The sequence below is a fragment of the Hemicordylus capensis genome, chromosome 16, assembly GCF_027244095.1.
Source record: "Hemicordylus capensis ecotype Gifberg chromosome 16, rHemCap1.1.pri, whole genome shotgun sequence".
Classification (NCBI taxonomy): domain Eukaryota; kingdom Metazoa; phylum Chordata; class Lepidosauria; order Squamata; family Cordylidae; genus Hemicordylus; species Hemicordylus capensis.
This window is the reverse complement of record NC_069672.1, coordinates 11,725,266-11,750,520: the sequence shown is the minus strand read 5'-3', so window position 1 is coordinate 11,750,520 and position 25,255 is coordinate 11,725,266. Positions and strand designations below refer to the sequence as shown.

Here is a 25,255-nt window from a genome sequence, read left to right as displayed (position 1 = left end):
GAGAGAGGAGAGAGAGAGAGGGGGGGAGAGAGAGAGGAGAGAGAGGAGAGAGAGAGGAGAGGATAGAGAGAGAGAGAGGGGAGAGAGAGGATAGAGAGAGCAGAGAGAGAGAGAGAGGATAGAGAGAGAGAGAGAGGATAGAGAGAGCAGAGAGAGAGAGAGAGGATAGAGAGAGAGAGAGAGGATAGAGAGAGGATAGAGAGAGAGAGAGAGAGAGAGAGAGGGGAGAGAGAGGATAGAGAGAGCAGAGAGAGAGAGAGAGGAGAGAGAGAGGAGAGAGAGAGAGGGGATAGAGAGAGAGAGAGAGAGAGGGGGGGGGGGAAAGAGAGAGAGAGAGGATAGAGAGGATAGAGAGAGAAACCTATGTGCCACAACAGAACATCATCCTAAATTCAACAGAACAGCATCCTAAATTCTTTTTTTAAAGGTTTCGTAAATTGTGGACGATGCAAGTCATTTAATGGCACTAGAGAAAGACGTGCTGTTCTGGTAGTTCCAGGTCTTAACACTCACATCAATTTCGGAGGATGAATACAACCGAAGGAAGCCCGGGCGGGTGTGTGGCTGGGGGAGTCAGTCATGTGACTTGCCTCTGGGGGGACCCTCAGACAACTGTCTCCCCTTGCCCTATTATAGTTACGCCCCTGCTCAGGAGCCCTTTGCCCAATATCAGCGCATGCCCTTTAGGTCCCACTCAGTTGAAAAGGCAGCAATTTTTCAAAGGCTGTTGCCAGGCAAAAACTCCTGCAGTCAAGGGTATAATCCGCACCAGGTCCCGGAGAGATGAGAAAGAAAGGTCGGCCTCACCGCGCCAACGGGACTGATTCTGAGGCTCTGGGGAGAGGGATGTTTTGGTTCAAAAATGGAGGCCAACAGAAAAAGAAACGTCTCTTTTTAATTTTAGCACGGGGTCGTGAGCGAGCGACATCGCACAACTTCAGTAAAGTTTCACCAGGCGTGAGAATATCCCTTCGGGTTCCCTTCCGTCTTCCTGGGCCGCCAGCAGGCCTTCTTCGCCTCGCCTCTTGGCCAAAGCGGCTAAGGATTTGAACGTCTTTGGCTCGTAGATCGCCATGTCGGCCAGGACTTTGCGGTTCAATTCCACCTGACACTAAAAGGTAAGGAGAAAAGAAGTCAGTTATTGCCAGGATATTAGCAACCCGGTTGGCGCCAAGCAGCTTCAAATCAAAGAGTGATTTAATTATTTTTAATCCAACTGTAGAGGTTGTGATTTCGACTCATCCCCAGAAATTAACTGTGGGAACAGCACAATTCATAAAGAAATAATCTGAAAACGTCGGCCAACATAAAATGCTTTCCCAGGCTGAGGTCCCCAAAGAGCGGACAGAAAAAAATAAAAGTTTCATAAAGGGGAGGGTTGTTGTTTTTTTTAAGAGCAAGGGGCTATACAATTCACATGAGGTGGAGAGCTGGTCTTGTGGCAGCAAGCATGAATTGTCCCCTTTGCTAAGCAGGGCCTGTCTTGGTTTGCAATTGGATGGGAGACATGTGAGCACTGTAAGATATTCCCCTTAGGGGATGGGGCCGTAGCACAGAAGAAGAGCATCTTTTTTTCCATGCAGAAGGTTTGAGGTTCCCTCCCTGGCAGCATCTCCAGGTAAGTCTGAAAGAGACTCCTGCCTGCAACCTCGGAGAAGCTGCTGCTAGTCAGTGTAAACATTACTGAGTTAGATGGACTAAGGATCTGACTCACTATAAAGGCAGCTTCCTATGTTCCTAAGTATAAGGCATAGGGTCATAGCTCAATGGCAGAGATCTGTTTTGTATGCAGAAGGTCCCAGGTTCAATCCCCAACAGCATCTCCAGGTAAGGCTAGGAAAGACGTCTAACTGAAACCTGGAGTGCTGTTGCCAGTCAGTGTAGACCATATTGCGCTAGCTGGCCCAAGGGTTCAACTCAGCAGAAGGCCGCTTCCTGTTCACCGAAAGCAGCTGATGATTTAAATAATAGCGAAGAGGTCGCTGATGAACAGACTAAAGGTGTCAGCCCCTAGAAGGAGCTCCTGAAACGTGCAGATCTGAATGCCGACTCCAAGGCGGCAACGTAGGAGAAGTCAAAGGCAACAAACTTGAAAAAGAGCAAATCACCTTAGCAAGATTGCCCATGAAGACGTGATATTTCACCCCATGCTCAAGGGCGGCCGCTTCAATCCTGGTTCTCCAGAGCTGAAAGCAGAAGTTGAAGATTCAGATGAGAATCGGTTTAAAAACATCCATGAACTCCACTTCTGTTTAACAAATGTCTCGAGTTATCCATTAGTGTACCAGCACCGGACTGCCGATAAAGCGCAGTTTATTGAAAGTTTTTTCTATATTCAACCACTATTGAACTGCAAGTATTTTCGGCGACTGCAAAAACACCAAAGACATTTAAGCAACACACAACATTACTTTGGAAAGTGTCTTTGCTAAATCGATCTCAAAAGAGTTCCATCGAATCCGATCTGATTTAAGGTGTCGGAATATTTTCCGGAACATGTCCAATTCAAAATTTCCCAGAAAACCAACATCACTGCGGTGCAATAGCCTTTCCCAAGACCAAATATATACAGTACAGAGAGGACAGGTCCACCCTTTGACCGCCGCAGCTGAAGACCCAGAGAGAGGATGTGGGACCCAGGAAATGAGGCAGAGTCACAGCAACCTCACAACTTTTATCGCCAACATCTCAGCGTCAACCTTTACCATTTTCATGTCCTTCTTCTTCAGTTTTCTGGCCCTCGTGGCGTACACAAAAGCTCTGTGGACCGCTCGGACGGCCAAGCTATAGCAGCGGTTTTTCCGTCCTCGAAAATGCTAGATGGGGGACAAGGAAGGTGGAAATGGTCTGTTTCCATGATACATTATTATTATTATTTTACATTTATATCCCGCTCTACCTCCAAGGAGCCCAGAACGGTGTACTACAGACTTGAGTTTCTCTTTCACAACAACCCTGCGAAGTAGGCTAGGCCGAGAGAGAAGTGACTGGCCCAGAGTCACCCAGCTAGTTTCATGGCTGAATAGGGATTTGAACTCGGGTCTCCCCGGTCCTAGTCCAACACTCTAGCCACTACACCACGCTGGCTCTTGGCAGGGTCCCATATACATGCCTTCCCACCTTATACCGCCTTGAATAATCTTAGAGCAGTTGATCTTCCCCTTAGGTTTTTGAGCAACTTACATGGGAGAGAATCCCGCTCAGGCCAGTGGGACTTATTTCACAGTAAACGTTCCGATTGCATCAGACAAAGCTTAAAACAACCTCCGCTAGATCAGACCAAAGCTCCATCTAGTTTTATCTCCTGGTTCCCGGAGAGGTCAGCTAGAAGATCCCTCCAGGAAGCGGAAAGGCAAGGCTTGACAGCTAACTGGGCAAAGAGGCACCTTTTAAACATGGTGATTCTCTTTATTGAGCAGGGGGAGAGTAACGGGCCCTATCCACCCCCAGCACAGTATCTCCGGTGACTGTTGCGGGTGTCTATCTTGTGTTTCTTTTTAGATTGTGAGCCCTTTGGGGACAGGGAGCCATCTTGATTGATTGATTATTTCTCTGTGTAAACCACTGTGGACCCTTTTGTTGGAAAGCAGTATATAAATATTTGTTGTGGTTGAAGTCAACAGGTACAGATCTGTACAAAGGTATAGTCATTCACAGGTTATGCTGAACGCAGAAGAACACTTCCTATCTGTAACATGCATTTGCAGAGCCTATATCCAAGTTCCTTGTTAAAACGAACCAAGGGACAGTCATTCACACAAACATCTGTACAGACAGCTGTACACTTGTGCAGATGTCTGTAGACGTGTGAATTGGACTAAATGAGGCCAATGAATTAATCGCGCATTTGGGGGAACGGAGTACTGTATTTACCTAAATCCAAGTCTAGAGCTGGTGGAATGGAGTTGCTGGCCTTGTGATAGCAAGCTTGAATTGTCCCCCTTGCTGAGCAGGGTCTACCCTGGTTTACATTTGAATGGGAGACTACATATGAGCACTAAGATATTCCCCTTAGGGGATGGGGCCCCTCTGGGAAGAGCATCTAGGTTCCAAGTTCCCTCCCTCAGCTAGGGCTGAGAGAGAGTCCTGCCTGCAACCTTGGAGGAGCCGCTGCCAGTCCATGTAGACAATACTGAGCTAGATGGACCAAGGGTCTGACTCAGTATATGGCAGCTTCCTATGTTCCTAAGCTCAGAATAGTCTACTCTGATTAGCAGCAGTTTTCTGATATTAGAAATGAGGAGGTCATCTTAAATTTAGAGTCCTATTCCTTGGTAAATGCAGTTATAACCTGTAATTAACATCAACTTTTGAAGTGGGGGGGATCTTAAATTTGGAGTTGTCTTAGCTCTGGGTAAACATGGGAGATCTGAGCAAGGAGAAGTCGTCTGGATATGAATGCCTGGGAAAGCGAAGGGGAATAGAAAGTGAAACCGAAAGTGAGCAGAACCTATTCATGCAGTCCAGAGGGAATTGTTTGAGTGTATCCTCCATTGCAGAAGGGAGACACCTATCATTTATTTTATTTTTTATTTATATACTATCATGCCAACAGTCCCTGTTTGGGAACATTTTTATCAGGTTCCTGAATCTGTGGATAAGACAGGCATGCCTGCAAAATACAAACCGTGCAACTTAGAAATGCAAGGCCTGGCTGCCCCAAAACTTATGAAATGTGTGCAGCATGCAGCTTTTATGGTGTGCACGTCCCTTGTAAAAATGAAACCCACATCTACCCCTGCTACATTGGACAACGAGGATGTACTTGTCCTAGAAAGTGATTATTGAACAGCATCTTCCCAGCTAGTGATTCAAATTGTGATTTAAGTCATTACAGTCGAGTCCTTCTGTGAAGTGGTTTAAATCACGAGTTACATAGGAAGCTGCCATATACCGAGTCAGACAATTGGTCCATCTAGCTCAGTATTGTCTGCACAGACTGGCAGCGGCTCCTCCAAGGTTGCAGGCAGGAATCTCTCTCAGCCCTCTCTTGGAGAAGCTGCCTGGGAGGGAACTTGGAACCTTCTGCTCTTCCCAGAGCGGCTCCATCCCCTGAGGGGAATATCTAACAGTGCTCACACTTCTAGTCTCCCATTCAATTGCAAACCAGGGCAGAACCTTCTTAGCTAAGGAGACAAAGTCATGCTTGCTACCACAGGACCTCCTCTCCAAAAAAAAAAGCAAGTTCAAAGGTGGGCTGAATCGAATCAACTCACCAGGATTCTCAGGTAGACTGCCTCTGGGCGTGGAGGCGCCACGCCACGCTTGACTGCTGGCTAAACGGGCACTGGAATTATGGGGTCTCCAGGGAGAAGGCGGGGCGGGGGGTCGGGGGGCCCCGATCCTGGCTCCTTACCCGTGCATACCGGAGGATCTCTTGCTTGCGCCAGAAGCGATCCGTCAAACGGGACCGGATCCAAAGAGCGGAGGTTAAGAAGACCATGGCAGCTCCTTTAGGCTTTGCAAAGGACGGGAGAGCAGGAGGACCCGGATCCACGTGCTGCAAGGAACGCCCTAGAGGTGGGGAAAGATAGAGGCAGAAAGAGTCTAGAGTGCCCGACGCGCTGGACTTCCGGGTTCCATAGACTCCTCCTTTGGGATGGATTGCGACTGACTGGCAGAAATCAAAGGAGGCATCCAAGATTTCAGTAGAGCCTGTCTTTCCACCCTGCAGAAAAACCCCACCCGCAAAATGAGCTGGTCTTGTGGTAGCAAGCATGACTTGTCCCTTTAGCTAAGCAGGGTCTGTCCTGGTTGCATATGGATGGGAGACCTGATGGTTGAACTGCATTGTGTAAGATATTCCCCTTAAAGGATGGAGCCGCTCTGGGAAGAGCATCTAGGTTCCAAGTTCCCTCCCTGGCAGCATCTCCAAGACAGGGCTGAGAGAGATTCCTGCTTGCAACCTTGGAGAAGCCGCCGCCAGTCTGAGATAGCAATACTGAACTAGATGGACCAATGATCTGACTCAGTAGAAGACCGCTTCCTATGCTCCTAACTCCAGTCTTTTTCTGGTGGGTGACAAATATCTGTTTAACTATCCTTGGTTTCTAAGCATCTAATAGGAGAGTGCAGGGTCTGGAGATGAATGCCAGTCATAGGGCAGGGAAACAGAAAGTGAAACCAAAAGTGAACAGAACCCTATTCATGCAGCCCAGAGGAAACTCTTTCCAACTTCGTATCCTCCATTGCAGAAGGGAAACCTTCCAAGGTGATTAAGGTCTCAAAGCGTCAGTGTGGCATAGTGGTTAGAGGGTGGGACGAGGACCCACTTCACCAGAGTTCAAATGTGCACTCAGCCATGAAACTCACTGGGTGACTCTGAGCTAATTTCTCTCTCAGACTAATCTACCTCACAGGGCTGTTGTGTGGATAACATTAACTTTTTATGAATGTTATGAGCCACCCCAAGCAGTAGTGTACTGGAGGGGTGGGGTATACATCTTTTAATTAATTAATTAATTAATTAATTAATTAATTAAAATAAACAAACACAAACCATGTACATCACTCTGGGCTCCTCAGAGGAAGTAAGTAATGTGTGCCGTCGAGTCGGTGTCCATTTGTGCTGACCACAGAACCCTGTGGTTTTTCTTTGGTAGAATACAGGAGGGGTTATTATTATTATTATTATTATTATTAATTCAATTTCTATACCGCCCTTCCAAAAATGGCTCAGGGCGGTTTACGCAGAGAAATAATAAATAAATAAGATGGCTCCCTGTCCCCAAAGGGCTCACATTCTAAAAAGAAACATTAGATAGACACCAGCAACAGTCACTGGAGGTACTATGCTGGGGGTGGATAGGGCCAGTTACTCTCCCCCTGCTAAATAAAGAGAATCACCACGGTAAAAGGTGCCTCTTTGCCCAGGTAGCAGGGTTGACCATTGCCTCCTCCCATGCAGTGTGAGATGATGCCTTTTGGCATCTTCCTATATCGCTGCTGCCCGATCTAGATGTCTACCATCGTCTGGGAAACATACCAGCGGGCATTCGAACCGGCAACCTCTGGCTTGCTAGTCAAGTCATTTCCCCGCTGCGCCATTTGGTAGTTTCTCGGAGGAAGAACAGGACATAAATTTTAAAAAAACTATTTTAAAAAACAATAAAATCTTAAAGGTTCAAGCACTTCCCATTGTATGTGTGAGGGATGAGGAAATGCCTTTATTTAAAAACTAACAAACTTGAATGGTATTATAAAGTTTTACATGTCAAACAAAGCCAGATGAACCAGGACAATCACATGCAAAGCAAGGTTAATTTGCTAATACATATTCATAGTTGCAGCTGTGTATTAAAACTGGACATGTTGATCATAATAATTTCCACCATCTCAAAAACAAAACAAAACATAAAACCATTGTATATAGTTTAAAAGGAGGGCAGACTAAGACAGAAAGGAAAAAACGACACAATACATTTATACAAATTAATCTATAGCAATATGCAGTGTATAACATTTATAGTAACTAAAAGGCGTAATACGTTATTATGTTACAGAAAGAACTTTTTGCCTGGCATGTTTGAGTCAGGTGCCTTCTGTTCCAATAAGACAGAAACGGTTCCCATCCCTGAGTAAATGTCCATTTGGAAATGGTTTCCCTCTATTACATATCTATATATCCTGTTAATTTATTCATAAGCATAACATCCCCGAGGATTAACGTTTACAAACATTTCCTACAAGCAACTGAGATTACGGATATGAATACAAATATGATGGATTATATACCGCTTTTCAACAGACGTTCCCAGAATGGTTTATACAGATATAATCAAACAAATAAATAAAGATGGCTCCCTGTCCTCAATGGGCTCACAATCTGAAAAAGAAACATGCTAGACACCAGCAACAGCCACTGGAGGGATGCTGTGCTTGGGACGGATAGGGCTAGTTGCTCCTCCCCTGCTAAATAAAGAGAATCACCACTTTTAAAAGGTGCCTTGTCGCTCAGTTAGCAGGGGTAACTTACAGGTTTTAGGAATGAACTAACTGGGTACCATCTCAGGGAGATGAACACTCCATGTGATTTGTGACCAGCTCTGCACCCCTAGAGATGGAAAGTAGGAGATCACATTAATATACTTTCAGCTTTTGGTGTGTTATTGACCCTCGGGTCTGCTGCGGTCACTTTTGCAATGGTGTTTTAAAAGTTGCTACACACACACACACACACACACACACACACACACACACTGCTCTAAAATTGTATCGCTGCCCAATGAAAATGGGCTGGAAGGAACGTCCTCCCAAGATTACTACTTCGAATATTGATACACCGCTCTTCAACCAAAGTTCCCAAGTCGGTTTACATTAGTTAGTTAGTCAGTCAGTCTTTATTATGGTCTTTGGCCAATAACACAACATCTAAAATCATATAACATTTTAAACATAGCCTTATAAATAACATCACTGCACATTGGATCTAACCATTAGGGAGCAGGGTGCAACGAACTCGTATTGTAGAACAGAATTTTGCAACTGTGTGTGTGAGAGATGAATTCATATCTATTAGCAAATATTTGATGCAGATGATATAAAAGAGGGTCAATTAATTAATTTATTTTTATTTCTACATTTTTTATATCCTGCTCTTCCTCCAAGGAGCCCAGAGTGGTGTACTACTTACTTGAGTTTCTCCTCACAACAACCCTGTGAAGTAGGTTGGGCTGAGAGAGAAGTGACTGGCCCAGAGTCACCCAGCTAGGATCATGGCTGGATGGGGGTTTGAACTCGGGTCTCCCCAGTCCTAGACCAGCACTCTAACCTCGCCTAAGGTCTATATAAAAGACACTCCACAGGACAACATGTGCGACTGACTCAATCTCATCAGAGTTACAGGGGCAATATCTCTGCTCAGTTCGTATTCTACTATATCTACCATCCAAAAGTTCCAAAGGGAGGGCATTCATATGGGCCCTCGAGAAGGCCCATCTAGTAACATGGTTTACATCGAAAAGCAAATAATACATAAATAAGATGGCCCCCTGATCCCAAAGGGCTCACAATTTAAAAAGAAACATGAGGCAGACACCAGCAACAGTCACTGGAGGGAGGCTGTGCTGGGGTCGGATAGGGCCAGTTGCTCTCCTCCTGCTAAATAGAAGAGAATCGCCACTTTAAAAGGTGCCTCTTTGCTCAGTTACCCACGTTTCGTCACAGTACCGAGGGCCAAAACTTGGGGGCCATTCAGGAGTCTGTGGAGGAAGCACAGGTGAGGTAAGACTGGGGTGGCCTGGGGAACATCTGGCTGCAGGCACCTCCGGATCTGGCACTCTCCGATGCCAGCTCCTTGGCCGTCTCCTTCCACCACGTTCTCCGCGTGAGATCTGCCCCTTTGGCCAACAAGAGTTCCACCACAGGAAGGTGGCTTCCTTCCACAGCCAGGTGCAATGGGGTCTTGCCCAACCAACCAGCCGCGTCGACGTCGGCTCCGTGGTCCAGGAGGTAGCTGGCCACATCGACGTGGCCCTGGCTGGCAGCTCGGTGAAGAGGAGTAAGATGGAGACCGTCCCGTCCATTCACCCAAGCGGCACCTTCTTCCACCAAGAGGCTGATGGTGAGCAGGTGTCCCACCGTGGCGGCCTTATGGATCGCGGCGCAGCCGGAGTGATCAGCCAGGTTTACCGCCGCTTGGCTCCGTAGGAGTAACTCCACCATCTAAAGAGAGCAGAGAGGAAGCGTGACATCCGTTTAGCTTTTTAAGACCTCCAAAAGTGGACTGGGTGGAAAAGAAGACCAGGGTCCCCTTCAATAAGGATTCCCAGATTGTATTGATGACAACTCCCATAATCCCCAGCGAAAAGCCATTGCAGCTGGGGATGCTGGGAGTTGTAGTCAACAATATCTGGGGATCCCTTTTGGATCTGGCTCCTGCGAGGCTGGAGGCGCCTCCTGGCTCCTGCGAGGCTGGAGGCGCCTCCTGGCTCCTGCTCCTTGTTTTGGGGTAGAGAAGTGAGTGAACAAGGCTTCTTTAAACATTGGAGAACTTATAAAACAACAAATTCGAGCTATAGAACCATAATGTTCTGCGACTGTATCATCTGACAATTTGCTGTCAAGTTCCAGACTAGTGGACGGGGAAGTCAAATGGGGAGCAGGAAATATTATTTGGGGGCAGAAGCACCCGCCACCCCTAAGAATCATCCCTGTTAGGGAGAGACCCGCACACACACGCTCCTTCTTCTTTTTGGAAATTAGCTTTAAACCAGGGCTGCACAGCTTTGGCCCTCCCGCAGACATTGGACTACAACTCCCATCACCCCTGACCACTGTGCCTGGGGATGATGGGAGCCGTAGTCCAAGAACCAGCCGGCGGGCCACCGTCGTTCAGCCGAGAGGCATAAACCAAGAAAGTACACGCCAACCTCTTGATGGCCGTTGTTAGACGCAATGGAAAGAGCAGTCCTTCCCAGGCCGTCTTGGACGTCCACATCAGCTCCCTTGGCGAGCAAGAACCGGAGAGCTTCTGTCCTTCCGATCTCAGCGGCTATATGGAGCGGAGCAATCTTGCCCTCGCCATCTCCCAGATCGGGGTCGATGCCCCGGGAAATCAACAAGTCCATGATGTGCACCTGGTTGCCAGCTGTTGCCCAATGCAAGGCGGACCACTGGTGGATGTCCATATTGGTGGGGTCGCATCCTTGACCTAAGAGCAGCTGTGCCATCAGGGTATGTCCGTTGGCGGCCGCGACATGAAGCGGGGTGAGGCCGCCTTTGGTTGTCGCGGCCGCCGGGGCGCCCCGGGAGAGGAGGAACTCGGCCACGTGGGTGTGTCCACTCCAGGAGGCATAGTGTAAGGGCGTGTAGGACGCCGGGCTGGCGGCTTGGACCATTGCGCCTCGCTGGATCAGGAACTTGACCAACACGGTATAGCCGTTCAAGGAGGCAACGTGCAATGGCGTCCACCCGTTCTCGTCTCTGAAAAAGGTCAAAACGTGGGTTTTTTTTAAAAGGTTTGTTCACATGGCAGGGGGTGATGGGATCTGTAGTCCAAAACCGGCGAGCCAAATTTTGTGCAGGTCAGGATTCAACAAAGAAGCATGTACACGGCTGAACTACGGGGAGACGTGGTAGAGGTTTATCAAATGATGCATGGGGTCGAGAGAGTGGACAGAGTGACCTTTTAAAACTCATTTGTTCTTTGTTCGTTATTTTCGTTTTTAATTTAGAATGCAATTTTCAATGTTGCCTTGTTTGCATGTTTTTGTGCACTGTCTGGAGTCTTCAGAGTGGGCGGTATATTAAATGTTTCTAATACACGAATAAAATAAAAGTTTTTGTCCCTCCCTCACAGCAGTGGAACTAGGGGTCATCTCATGGGAGTGATGGCCAGGAAATTGAGTACTGACAAAAGGAAGGACGTGTTTCACACAGCGCATCGTTAACCTATGGAATTCTCTGCTTGGATGGCTTTAAAACGGGGCTTAGGCAAATTCACGGAGGACAGGCCTATCAATGGTGACTAGTCTGCTGGCTATTGGCCACCTCCAGCCTCAGAGGCCAGATGCCTCTGAATACCACCTCACCTGCTCTCGGTGGTGGCCCCTTGCTGTAGCAGCTGTTTGACCAGCTGTGTGTGGCCATTTGTGGCGGCCTGGAGGAGCCCCTTCCAGTTCTGTTGCCCAGCAGCAAGGATCGGGTTATTCTTGGTAGCCTTCGCAGTCCATTCGTAGCCGTCCCCACCAGTTGGGTTTCTGTCTGCATCTGCCTCCTCGCTCAGCAGCATCCATCTCCTCGTAAGCTCTGCGGCAACTCCTGCACCTAAGGAAGGAAGGAAGGAAGGAAGGAAGATGTGGAGGGAGGGAGGAAAGAGAGAAAGAGAGAAGTGGGAAGGGATCTAACAATGTAACAGTTCAAATCCTTAAATCATATAAAACCATTAAAATAACCATCGATAACACTTTTAAAACATTATACGCGAAAAGCCTGATTTTTACTTATTTATTCATCGTATTTATGGAGTGGCTAAAAGAGGAGCGAATGATTAATATGCAGATTGTTGGAGATCTCATCAACCATCAGCTACAATTCTGACACGGATCAAGGTTTATTTGACTTGAGGGTCAAGGAGCAGAGCTCCACAGCTGAATGCACAGTCTGCGTATGGAAGATCTCGCATCCAACCCCTGGCAATTCCAATTAAGCAGGTCAGGTAACAGATGGTGGAACATAGGAAGCTGCTGTCTACTGAGTCAGACCCTTGGTCCATCTAGCACAGTACTGTCAACACTGTTTGGCAGCAGTTCCCCAGAATTGCAGACAGGTGTCTTTCCCAACCCTATTTATTTTATCTTATTTATTTTAGTGTTACATTTATATGCCGCCTTTCATTAAAATAATCCCAAGGTGGTTCACACAAAAACTGAAACAAAACATCTCCCTATCTGGAGATGACAGGGATTGAACTTGAGCGTTGCTGCATGCCAGGCAGCTGCTCTGCCACTGAGCTAGGAATCCTCCTGATGAACATCTTCAGCTGCCAAACGGAGTCAGACCATTGGTCCGGCTAGCTCAGTACAGCCAGCACTGACTGGCAGCAGCTCCCCCAGGGTTTCAGCTGGGTGTATCCCAACTTGATCTGGAGAAGTCAGGGATGGAACCTGAGACCTTCTGCAGGCAAAGCATATGCTCTGCCACTGAGTTATAATCTCACACGCACAATCCCACTTTTGGTTTGAAGATCGTGGCTTCCTCCTAACAACTCTACGGGGTGGGGGGGGATTTTTTTTAATCTTACCGCTCATTTTCCTTCCGCTGTTGATCTGAGCTCCTTATTCAGAATCAGTGCAAAGTTGTAGCTGTGTGTTGCTTTGCAGGCACCTTGACAATAGTGTGTTTACTCCCAAACACGATTTTTTTGTTATTGTCTCAAGTCCTCCGTTATTCCCTCACCCTCAAAACCTTCTGGCCTTTCCTCGGATCACGTTTCTCCTTGAGCCGCGATGCCGTGCTTCGAACCGAGTCCTTCTTTCATGGTGGATTCTGTTTGCAAACAGAAAAGTCCAACTCCGGCAGAAATATGGACTGGGGAGGACGATCGGGCTGAGAGAGACTCCTGCCTGCAGCCTCAGAGAAGCCGCTGCCAGTCTGGGTAGACAATACTGAGCGAGATGGACCAAGGGTCTGACTCAGTATGTGGCAGCTTCCGATGTCCCTATGACTGGCTCTCCCAAGGAAGAATCCAAACAAGCAATCAGCGAGCAGGCCATATACTTGTATTATCCTGGCAGAGTGTGTCCCATTAATATGCGGCCATAAGCGGAGCCATTGAGCTTTCTTCTCTGCATGGTTTCTCGGGACTTGTGTATACGACAGGGTGCTAAAAAGCTGCTGAATTAATGACTAAATGAGCTCTAAGAGGGCGGCGGGGGTGTGGCTTCCCTGCTAATGGTTAATAGGATATGGCTCTGTTGGTTTTTCCGCCCTCCTGCCTTCCTTGTGTACACAGAAATTCTGCCAAAGGAACATTCCATCATCCAAAGACGGAGGCCCGCAGATCTGTCAGCGTGTGTGTGGACATAATATATTGATTGTGAAGCACAATATTCAATGGAGTTAGGTCATTCTTCACTGTACGATACATAGTTTATCATCATCATATTTTATATTAATTATTATAATATTAGGAACATAGGAATCTGCCATATACCGAGTCAGACCATTGGTCCATCTAGTTCATTATTGTCTGCCCAGGCTGGCAGCGGCTTCTCCCAGGTTGCAGGCAGGAATCCCTCTCAGCCCTATCTTGGAGATGCTGCCAGGGAGGGAACTTGGAACCTTCTGCTCTTCCCAGAGAGGCTCCATCCCCTGAGGGGAAGATCTGACAGTGCTCACACATGTAGTCACCCATCCAAATGCAAACCAGGGCAGACCTTGCTTAGCAAAGGGGACAATTCATGTTTCCTACCACAAGGCCGGCTCTCCTCCCTGTAAATACCGGTAGGAAATACCAGTATTTGCCCGACGTCCTCTAGAGAGGGGGAGCTTTACGAGGGATTCTCAAATGCTGTTGAATACAACACCCATCACCCCCAGCTGCGACAGCCTTTGGCCAAACAGGGTCCCACTGTGCAGGTGCGGCAGCCTCCAAAATGGCCGCTACGCCAGGGAATAGGCACGGAAGGGGCCGAAGACGCCCGAATGTTCTGGATGGTTTTTAAGGAAAGGCAGGCCGGTGGTGGGAGGGGGAACCTCCACGGACCCCGCTCCGCCACCTTGGAGAAACCCCCCAGAGGGGGTAAGTTAAAATTAAAAGAAAAAGCTCAATGAACCCCAAAACTCTCTCTCTCTCTCTCTCTCTCTCTCTCCGGGGTTGAGCCGAACCGTGGGTGATTCGGCTCGACCCTGAACCTTCGAACTGGACTGGTTCGAACCAGTTCGAAGGTTCAGGGTCGAGCCGAATCACCCCCAGTCAAATTTGTACACCGCCCCAAACTTTCGTCTCTGGGCGGTTAAATATCGGACATATGACAGGGTATATCTGAATGCCTGGCTTCCCTACGTATATATGCACTTCGATGGAATGAGCATGCTTGCATTAAAGACAAAAAAGTGAGGTGGTATTTATAAAATAGCCCGGTCTGGCAACCAGCCCATGCTGCATTGTTACTTCTGAAAAGATCCGGGGTCACTTGGGATTAAAACATAAGACAGTCGGCTATCTTGTTACAGACAGGCCGACATGCACTGACATGTCTCGGATGTTCCTCCTTGTTACACAGTGACTTGCTATTACCGGCATCGGAGTTCGATCGTAGGGCAGGGGTCAGACTTTGAAGCTGAGCTTGGGGGCACATCCCACGCCGGCTGTTTCTTGAAGCCATTATTTTTTGTTTTTGCTGGCTCTCTAATGGAGAGCCAGCGTGGTGTAGTGGTTAGAGTGCTGGACTAGGCCCAGGGAGACCCGAGTTCAAATCCGCATTCAGCCATGACGCTTGCTGAGTGACCCTGGACCAGACATTTCTCTTTCAGCCTAACCTACTTCACAGGGTTGTTGTGAGGAGAAACTGAAGTATGTAGTACACCGCTCTGGGCTCCTTAGAGGAAGAGCGGGATATAAACATGTAATTAAAAAAAAAATTATTAAAACAATTCAAACTGTTTTTAAAACCCTGGAAAAGCAGGCCAAACCTTTATGGTTTAAAAACAATTTAAAAACACTGGAAGGTCAGGCCAAACCGAGAGGTCTTAAAGGCTCTCCTGAAGGCCAATAATGAACTCAGATTACGGATTTCTGCCGGGAGTGCATTCCACAGCCCACGAGCAGCTACACAGAAGGCCCTCCTCTGAGTCGCCACCAGATGTGTTGGTGGCAACTGAAGATGGACCTCCTCAGAGGACCTTAATGTGTGGTGCGGGTTATACCGAAGAAGGCGCTCTCTAAGATAAGAGACATGAATTTTTAAAAAACCACGGTTCGGTTCAAATTCAGATCGAATTTGAACCGAACCGCATGTTGCCGAACCGGTTCGGTCGAACCGACTGGCCAGTCAGGTCTGATCTGTTTGACTAAACTGGTTCAGAAGTTTGAGCACAGTCATACTTGTAAAGGGGAATCCGGTGAGGGTGGGGGTCCTTGGAAGGCTGGAACTGTGCCACTGCTGCATGGGCAGCTTGCTAAAAGTGGCATCCTGTGCGACTGGGCTGTGCCAGAGGGGGTGGGATGGGGAGTGAATGGTGGCGGCGGCAGCCACGCCAGGCAGGTAAGACCATTGAACAACTTCTTCTCTCACTGCCCCCCCTCCCAACTGCCCATTCAATGCCGAACTGGGCCTCCCGAACCGGGCTTGGTTCGGTTCAATCGCAGACTGAACAGCCTCCAGTTCAGTTTGCGATCAAGCCGCTAAAGCGGCCCAGTTCAAGGCGAACTGATTTGGCGCCGAACAGTTCATGCACACTCCTAATAACAAGAGGTTGAACATATAATTCCATGGCGGTCATATTCTAATGTCTTGGTTTCTATGCCTGATAGGCCTATATGTGCAAGCAGAAAACAACCACAAAACCACCAACGAAGAAAACAGGTTCGCCAGATAACCACAAGGTGGTGCTAGAGTGGCAAAGGAGAATGAAAGAGGTGCTCACTGTTGCTTGATTTATTCTTCAGCGCTTGGCTGGAATTTTGCAAACCGGAACCAAAACTGACATGGTGTGGGAGATGTCTGATTGGGTTGTCTTTTGTTTTTAAACTTGCAAGCAAAATTGGGGCCCTCCAGTTTTGATATGAGTAACATCCCTGGGGGAAAGGGAGTGATACATTTCTGATGTGAGTCTTGCTCTCCCCAAACTGCTATTAACCCTGCAGCCAAGAGGAAAGTTGGTAGCTAAGCTGTATAATGTTTGCATCTTTTACCTCCAGAGGAAAGGGTTAGGCATCCTTCCAAGTTGCTCCAATAGGATAGCAAACAGGGATCCTCACACCACATAAGCAATGGGACACCCTATCAGGGATCCTCACACCACATAAGAAATGGGATACCCTATCAGGGATCCTCACACCACATGAGCAATGGGATACCCTATCAGGGATCCTCACACCACATGAGCAATGGGATACCCTATCAGGGATCCCCACACCACATAAGAAATGGGACACCCTATCAGGGATCCCCACACCACATAAGGAATAGGACACCCTATCAGGAATCCCCACACCACATAAGAAATGGGACGCCCTACCAGGGATCCTCTTGCCATGTGAGAGATGGGGAGGGCCCATGCTTCAGTGGCAAACCACTTGCCCTGCATGCACAGTTGAAAGCCCAAGGTTTAGTCCTTGCTATCTCCAGTGAAAAGGATCTTGGGTAGCAGGGGAAAGCCAAAGGACCAATGGGATGAACAGACCCTGGTCTAGCAGTTTTCACGTCCACCCTGAAGAAATGTAAAAAACAGCTTCTAATATAAACCCAGAGTCCCTATCCAGGCAATGAGACAAGTCACTCTGGTATTTTCTTATTTCTACCACCTGGGCAAGCTAGATTTGTCTCTTGCTTCCTGGTTGGATCCTCACGCCTCCAGATTCCCAGCCTGCTGGATGCTGAGGCCACCCACTGCCTAACCTCCAACAGGGGACAGCCAAAGATGGGCGGGGCTGGTGCAAGTTGGGTGGGGCTAAAGGAGGAGGGGTGGGGCTCAACCTCAATGGCAACACACTCCTGGTCACTTCTGTACCACTGGTTTGCATCAATCCAAAATGCAGGTGCAAGCTCCATTTCTTCAGGTTGGCGGCGCTCCAGCGTGTTATGGAAGGCTCCCGAGGAGAAGGTCAAAGAAACCACTGCCAATCCTCACTGAATTCCCTCTTAAGAATGCTAATGAGAGAGGAATCCTACCAGCCGTTGACAAGGGCTTTCAATAATGGATTCTGGGGCAGCTTTATCTCCATTAATGATTTCTCTTGTCAGCCGAACATCCGTTTCAGTCACAAGCCGAACATATTCTGCGCCACTCTCCTGGACTCATTTGCAATGCTAAGAGAGACAGCCAGAAAGATAATTAAGTGATCTATCTTCCTTGGAGCTGAACCAACAGTCTTGGGTGGGGATTTTCAATGGAAAGGGAGACAGCGGAAGATTTTCTGAAATAATAACGATCTCAGCATTTGTAGAGCACTTTTTGAGAGAGCAATCTATAGGTCTCCAGGACATTTTCCCACACAGCAGGCTTTACTGTGAGTTGGAAGTGTCCCAAAAGAGCTGATGCAAAAAGTGGATTTATTTATTTTTAACCCTGGATATGAATCTGGCTACACTCTAATGACCCGAGTGGATATTGACGCAGCAGGGAAATGACTTGACTAGCAAGCCGGAGGTCGCCGGTTCGAATCCCTGCTGGTATGTTTCCCAGACTATGGGAAACACCTATATCGGGCAGCAGCAATAGAGGAAGATGCTGAAAGGCATCATCACCCAGAAACGAAAGTGTGGGTGGTACAGAAGTTTAATAAATAAATAAATAAATAAATAAATAAATAAATAAATAAATAAATAAATAAAAATACTGTGTGGGAGGAGGCAATGGTCAACCCCTTCTGTATTCTACCAAAGAAAAACCACAGGGCTCTAGGGTCGCCACAAATCGACACCGACTCAACGGCACACTTTACCTTTACCCTCTAACGAGCAATGAAAAGCCCAAATTGCATGTCCAATGCTCCCCGATAGCTCGCAGGGAATTCGAGGTAAATCTGTCTGATATGTGACTGCACAGCCTCCGTTCCAGAGCTGATGCAAGCTGTGTGTAAAAAACCCCACCCCTATCTCCAAAAGGATATCATAAAAGTCGGAACGGTGCAGAAGAGGGCACCTTCCTTATGAGGCAAGGGTACCACATTGAGGGCTTTTTTTTAGTTTGGGGAAAAGACACCTATGGGGGAAAGCGGCTGCCAGTCGGTGTAGACATTTTGAGCTAGATAGACCAATGGTCTGACTCAGTAGGCAGCTTCCTTTGTCGCGTCGTAACCACAAAAAGGCTGCACATCACGTTACACACACAAGATTCTAGGGGCTTTTAAAACTGCTTTGCATCGACTGAGGACGTCTTCCTCAATCAGGGACATCCCAAGGTTGGAGTGGGCCCAGAGACAAGATTTTAAAATGGGCCCCTCAATGCATCCTAGGCCATATCCAAAGTGAGGGTTTATTTTAAGACTACCGGCCTGTGGAGGGGAGGAAAATGTGCGGATCTCTCCAACGAGGCGCACCACAATGCTGGGTTCAACGCAGAAGCCACACTGCGGCTTGAGAGCTGGTCCCAATGGCTCGTTACGTATTCTTTCCCTCTTTCAAACACACAGCATGGCCTAAGCTCAGTTTCCCCTTCTCTTTCCCCCACCTGCCCCTGATGACGCCACCGCCTGCTGCATTCAAGAGCTGTTGACCATCGACTGATTCTACGGACGGTCCCTAAAGCATCTGAAATGGCTCTGTTGGATCAACAGGTTTGTTTCGCTGGTCTGATTCTCTCCCGCCCCCCATCATTTTAGGAAGTGGGCGGTACAGGTAATATACAACAGTGCAGAGATTTCAATGTGGCGATGCTGTGAGCATGCAGGCGATGGAGATGTGAGAGGTGAGCACGCACCTCCCTGCAGACGTGAGGTTTTCCTTTGTTCTTCCCGGAATATGTTCAGGGATAGGCAAAGTGTGGTTCACCTACAACTCCCATCATCCCCAGCTGTGATAAATGGGGGCCGAGGGTGGAAACATCTGGAAAGCAGCACATTAGGAACATAGGAAGCTGCCGTATCCTGAGTCACACCCTTGGTCCGTCGAGCTCAGTACTGCCTACACAGGCTGGCTTCGGTATGTGGCAGCTTCCTAGGGTACCTTTTTTAAAAAGTGGTGATTCTCTTTTATTTAGCAAGGGGAGAGCAACTGGCCCAATCCATCCCCAGCACAGCATCCCTCCAGTGGCTGTTGCTGGTGTCTATTTTGTGTTTCTTTTTAAGACTGTGAGCCCTTTGTGCAGAGGCGTATCTAGGGAAAATAGCGCCTGGGGCAAGCACTGAAATTGTGCCCCCTGTCCAAACATCTGACACTCATATTTCAGATAACTTTACCATAATATCAGCTGAAAAATACAAATCTGAAGGTCACATACAAGTCATATCTGAATATGTGTACAGTGACTTATATTATATTAATTTTTTTAAAAAAATTACCTGTAGCCCCTTCGGGGGGCTTCCTAAAGGCCAAGGGAGGGGGGTCTGCAAAGGTTTCCTCCTCCCCCGCCCCCGGCCTCTAGAGTCTCACAGGGACCATTTGAGCCTGTGTTGTGGCCATTTAAATATATATATATATATATATATATATATATATATATATATATATATATAAATGGCCACCACGCATGCTCAAATGGCCTCTGTGAGGCCTGGCATGGCCTAGGACCTCACAGAGGCCATTTGAGCATGCACGGTGGCCATTTTGTTTTCGGCAGCCAATTTTTTTAATTTTAAAAAGTGGTGCCCTCCTTCAAGTGGCGCCCGGGGCACGTGCCCTGCCTGCCCCACCCTAGATACGCCCCTGCCTTTGTGGGACAGGGAGGCATCTTCATTCATTCATTCATCTACGTAAACTGCTTTGGGAACTTTGGTTGAAAAACGCTATATAAATATTCGTCGAATCGAATCGTACCAACCATCCCAGCTGGCTCGTATCCTAAGCAGAGGCCTGAGGGCTCCCAGACGCCAATAATTCACACTGGCTGTACCACAACCCCAGCTCACACTTTGATTCAAACGAAACCCCAGCAAGGCCGGGGATCGGGATATATCCCCAAGAGTGACGTGTCGGAGCGAAACATCGAAAGATGCAACTGATTTATAATATGTGCGTGTTCCTCAGCTCTCAGCAGCCGTGGCAGGCTGGAAAAGTGCACCGAATCAAAATTGATTTATTAGGTCTGAGCTTCGGGGGCCTGCTCTCTGTCTAAACACTAGAGGAGGTTCATTACCACTTATCCTTTCTCGAACACAGCCTGGGGAAAACAACAGTCTCTATTACCCATGCTGGTTGCTTGGGTTGATTTTTTTTCATCCGCTCCTCCCGAACATTCAAGCTGAAACAAAACTTGTCTTTCTGCTACCTGCTGTCCAGCCATGTTTACTTGGAAGTAAGCCCCATGGAATTCAATGGACTTACTCCAGCAGTAGACAATACTGTGTGGGTGAGGCAGGGAATTAAACTCAGCCCTACTCTTCATATCCTCGGACTCTCTCTTTTCAAAACAAGAACACAAGAACAGCCTTGCTGGATCAGGCCCATCTGGATCAGGCCCGAGGCCCATCAGTTTCACACAGTGGCCCACCAGATGCCCCTGAGAAGCCCACGGGCAAGAGATGAGGGCATGCCCTCTCTCCTGCTCCCTGCAACTGGGATTCAGAAACTCTGAGGCTGGAGGTGGCCTATAGCCCTCTGACTAGTAGCTGTTGATAGACCTCTCCTCCTTGAATCTATCCAAACCCCTCTTCGAGCCATCCAGGTTGTTGGCTGTCGCCACATCTTGTGGCAGAGAGTTCCACCGGTTAATTGTGTGCTGTGTGGGAAAGTGCTTCCTTTTGCCAGTCCTGAATTTCTTGGCAATCAATTCCGTGGGATCACACACACACACACACACACACACACACACACACACACACACACACACCGGTTCTAGTGTTGTGCAAGAGGGAGAAAAACTTCTCTCTATCAGCAAGACTGTTCTTATTTTCTCTTCTGCTGCCCCCTTTTCATAACCAGTGGAGCAGTGCCCCTCGCTTTTCATAACCCCTTTTCATAACCAGCAGAGCAGAGGAGAAGGAGAAGGAGCATGCACAGGCAGGGAGGCAATGATGGCAGCGAAGAGGGAAGGGAAAGAGTGGCTCTCATGAAAGGAGGAAACAGATGAGGACGCAGGTACTTTTGCCAGCCTGCAGGTGACCCAGTAATCTGCCACTAAGGACTACTACCTCACCTCATGGGAAGATGCCTCTTACCTTACTCTGCAAAAAGCTGCCTCGGATTACAGTCTGAGTCACCAAGAACTAATCTGCCGGTAATTCTACCACCACCAAACGAGGATTCTAGTCACGCAGAGAGATCGCGGAAGGCACGGGGCTGTAACAACATCCATCTTCTTGTGCACCTGGCACTCTTGACAGCGCAGATCTGTGAATATGATTCCCCTTCCCTGAAAAAGAAAAAGAAAAAGAAAGAAAGCTGTAACTGAGTGGTTAGAGAGATGGGAAAATGGCCTTGGGTAAATCATAACAGCCGTGTATCTCACTCTCAAGAGAAACAAGTCAGAGCGAAGATGTCAAAGCAGGATTGGAAGATTTCTGACAGAAAGTGGCTGTATCTCCTGCTTTGCATGCGGAAGGACCCCGGTTCAATCCCAGCAGCATCAGCAGGCAGGGCTGGGAAAGACTAAGCACCAGGGCCATTGATCCATCTAGTTCATTACTGCCAGCATTGACTGGCAGCAGCTCTCCAAAGTTTCAGGCAGGAGTCTCTCCCAGGCCTACCTGGAGATGCTGCCAGAGAGTGAACCCGGGATCTTCTGCATGCAAAGCAGATGCTCTACCACAGAGCTCTGGATGCACCTGATGAAGCTGCCTACTGAGTCAGGTCATTAGTCCACCCAGCTCAGTATTTCCTGCACTGACTGGCAGCAGCTCAGCGTGGTTTCAGACAGGAGTCTTTCCCAGCCCTATCTTGGAGATGCTGCCAGGGATTGAACCTGGGACCTTCTGCATGCAAAGCAGATGCTCTTAGAGGAATCTCTTACATGTAGTCTTCCGTCCAAATGCAAACCAAGGTGGCCCCTGCTTAGCAAAGGCAATAATCCATGCTTGCTAACACAAGACCAGCTCTTTCCCCCGCCTCACCAGGGGCAAACTCTCTTTCTGGATTAGGTACGAGTGCTAAAATTGCTACGAAGGAGGGCGATAAAAACAATTCAGAAGGGACGCTTTCGAATTTGACAATGGAAACATTGTCAGCGGCCGTGAAAGCTTCCAAGCAAATGATGAAAATCTGTTTGCAGAATATATCAGCCTACACAGCCAGTAAATGGACCAGAGAGCCTTCTGCTGAAAAGGAAATCGTTTGATGGGAGTTTTCCCATTTACAGAATAAAGGAAGCGGTCTCATTTTGCATGAAAAACGGATGTCAGAAGAGGACACGAGACACACACAAAAGGGATACGAGCCTCAAACAATAAAAACTGAATCCAGAGACACAACATCATAATCCGATGCATGCATCCCAAAAATCCTGTAATTCCAGACCTGGAAGGGACCTTAGAGATCTTCTAGTCTAACCCTCTGGCTCAGTGCTGGCAGCTGAGAGGCCGCGTGGTGCAGTGGTTAGAACGCTGGACTAGGACTGGGAGGCCCTGAGTTCAAATCCCCGTTCAGCCATGACACTCACTGGGTGACTCTGGGCCAGCCCCCCCTCTCTCAACCTAACCTACCTCACAGGGTTGTTGTGGGGATCAACAGAACCACGTGTGGTGCTCTCTAGGCTCCTTGGAGGAAGAGCATCATCTCGCTCTCTCCCCCCAGAATATATCAATCGATGCTCTGTCTTCTTCTTATGCAATTCAATTAATGAATTAACATGATACATTCAATTAATTCATGCATTAACTGAATACAGGAATATTGGGGCAGTGGGAGGGATAATTCCTGATACTCCGGAAGTGAAGGGGAGGATCTGCTAAGACCCTTTCCGGGCAGGGTCAACAGCTAGGTAGGCACAACAAGGAGAAGGTGGTTTTTGAGGTACCCTGCTCAAAACCATCTCAGATTCCGGCTTTCACTCCAAAGTGTTCCCAAATAGAAGGCAGCAAGCAGAAACCCGCAACTCATAGGAACATAGGCAGCTGCCATATGCTGAGTCAGACCATCGGTCCCTCTCGCTCAGTATTGTCTACACAGACTGGCAGCGGCTTCTCCAAGAAGAAGATACCTCCAGCGATACAGAGGAGAGAGGTTCACCGGCAGAGAGGTCGTTCTGCTGTGCCTCCTCATCAAGCCTCATCACGTCACTCGAGGCAGACAAGCCAGAGAATGACCCGCCTATCCCAAAAGGGGCTGATTGGAGGGGAGAGCTGGTCTGGTGGCAGCAAGCAGGACTTGTCCCCTTAGCTAAGGAGGGTCCGCCCTGGTTGCATACGAATGGGAGAGTAGAAGTGTGAGCACTGGAAGAGATTCCCTTTAGGGGATGGAGCCGCTCTGGGAAGAGCATCTAGGTTCCAAGTTCCCTCCCTGGCATCATCTCCAAGATAAGGCTGAGAGAGATTCCTGCCTGCAACCTTGGAGAAGCTGCTGCCAGCCTGTGAAAACAATACTGAGCTAGATGGACCAATGGTCTGACTCAGTATACGGCAGCTTCCTATGGTCAGAGTGGTGAATCGTTCAGAGACATAATGGGCAACCTCCTCTTTGGGTATCGCTGTTTCCTTTGGACTGCCCAAGAAACTGTCATCATTTAATTCATTCTTGGGGGGGGGTGCGTGCTAGTTGCTACTAGTGAATTATGACTGTTTGGGGATCAGAGGACAGCTCCGTCAGGGGCGGCCAGGGACCCTGGCCTCGCTTGCCCGTGACCTCAGGGCAAGCCAGCCAATCGCTGCCACTGACCCCTTTACTGCCGTATCCTTAAGAGCCCTCTTTCCCCCCTTCCCCAGTCCTGTGATTATTCTGGAAGCTCGCAAACAAGAAAGTGTTCCTTTTAGCCTCCCTTTGACACCTCCCACGGCAGAAGTCTTGTGATGTGAAGGTTCTTTCAGAAGTGTCAACCGGCCGGCGCTAATTTTATTTTCTTTTTTGACACGCTGCCGGGGTGTTGAAGGAAGATGATTCAAGCGGGCGGCTGGGTGAAAACAAAGTTTTGGAAGGAAGAGGTAGGAAAGATGGTTCGAACTCTCAGGGCCTGCCACAACACAATTTGTTAGGCCTGTGCACGAAAGCAAAAGTCGAGACCAGATCCGACCAGATCCATTCCGAACCTGCAGATGTCATAGGAACAGAGGCAGCTGCCATATACTGAGTCAGACTACTGGTCCATCTAGCTCAGTATTGCCTACCCAGGCTGGCAGTGGCTTCTCCAAGATTGCAGGCAGGAAACTCTCTCAGCCCTATCTTGGAGATGCTGCCAAGGGAGGGAACTTGAAAACCTTCTGCTCTTCCAGAAGAATTCTCCGATTGCCCAGAGGGGAGAAGGCCCCAAAGAGGTTGCCCCCGCCTTCCAGTTTTCTGTTTGCTTATTAATAAGTCCTCCTTGACTGCTTCCTGAGCCAAATTTATTACCAGCCCTTGACCTAAGGAGGAACAGAACGGACAAAAGTCAATAAACGTCTCTTCATATCGGAGCAGTAGACGCATTCTCAGCAAGCAGCAGTTTTATTTCCATAATCACGGGAAGGCAAGATATCACAACGCTTTCCCAAAAGGCGGAATTTGGAGCGGGGAAAGTTTGGGGAGCTATCATTGAAAAGCCGATGACTCACCCATCCATTGTGATGCCTGTAAGGAAGCATCCACATTAATGAGACGAACTGTGCTCCTTTGTAATGCCAGTTCAAAATAAGATCGAAACCATCCATAATTTGATCACCAACCTGGCTTGTATAACTGAGACCTGGTCGGAGGAGGCTTGTGGTCCAGTGTGGGCCCAACGTCTTCCCTTGGAGAAGAATCAGAGCTCTGCGCAGGGAAATACCCAGCTGGAAACCTCAGAGAGCTGCTGCCAACCTATGCAGGCA

At 48.2% G+C, this 25,255-nt stretch overlaps 2 protein-coding genes across 11 annotated transcripts in view; both read right to left on the bottom strand.

The window, feature by feature from the left end:
- Positions 1-875: 875 nt before the first annotated feature.
- Positions 876-5,522, bottom strand: MRPL20 (mitochondrial ribosomal protein L20). Its single transcript, XM_053281158.1, has 4 exons — positions 5,357-5,522; positions 2,706-2,816; positions 2,109-2,186; positions 876-1,111 (listed from the first exon to the last, which is right to left on the bottom strand). Exons 1-4 carry the CDS (start codon positions 5,441-5,443, stop codon positions 938-940), a joined length of 450 nt encoding a protein of 149 aa, XP_053137133.1. The 5' UTR covers positions 5,444-5,522; the 3' UTR covers positions 876-937.
- Positions 5,523-7,146: 1,624 nt separating this feature from the next.
- Positions 7,147-25,255, bottom strand: part of ANKRD65 (ankyrin repeat domain 65) — an 85,415-nt gene continuing 67,306 nt past the window's right edge. For 6 of the 10 annotated variants that reach the window (XM_053280639.1, XM_053280637.1, XM_053280635.1 and 3 more), the window contains 5 exons: positions 21,482-21,675; positions 12,743-12,987; positions 11,532-11,766; positions 10,371-10,923; positions 7,147-9,663 (listed from right to left, as the gene is read on the bottom strand). In XM_053280639.1, coding sequence (XP_053136614.1) covers positions 9,193-9,663; positions 10,371-10,923; positions 11,532-11,766; positions 12,743-12,749 — 1,266 coding nt within the window. In that variant the 5' untranslated portion in view covers positions 12,750-12,987; positions 21,482-21,675 and the 3' untranslated portion in view covers positions 7,147-9,192. Of the gene's footprint in view, positions 9,664-10,370; positions 10,924-11,531; positions 11,767-12,742; positions 12,988-17,336; positions 17,475-21,481; positions 21,676-22,272; positions 22,435-25,111; positions 25,205-25,255 lie in introns of those variants that run through there. The other 4 variants (XM_053280641.1, XM_053280642.1, XM_053280644.1 and 1 more) reach the window with 4 other exon arrangements.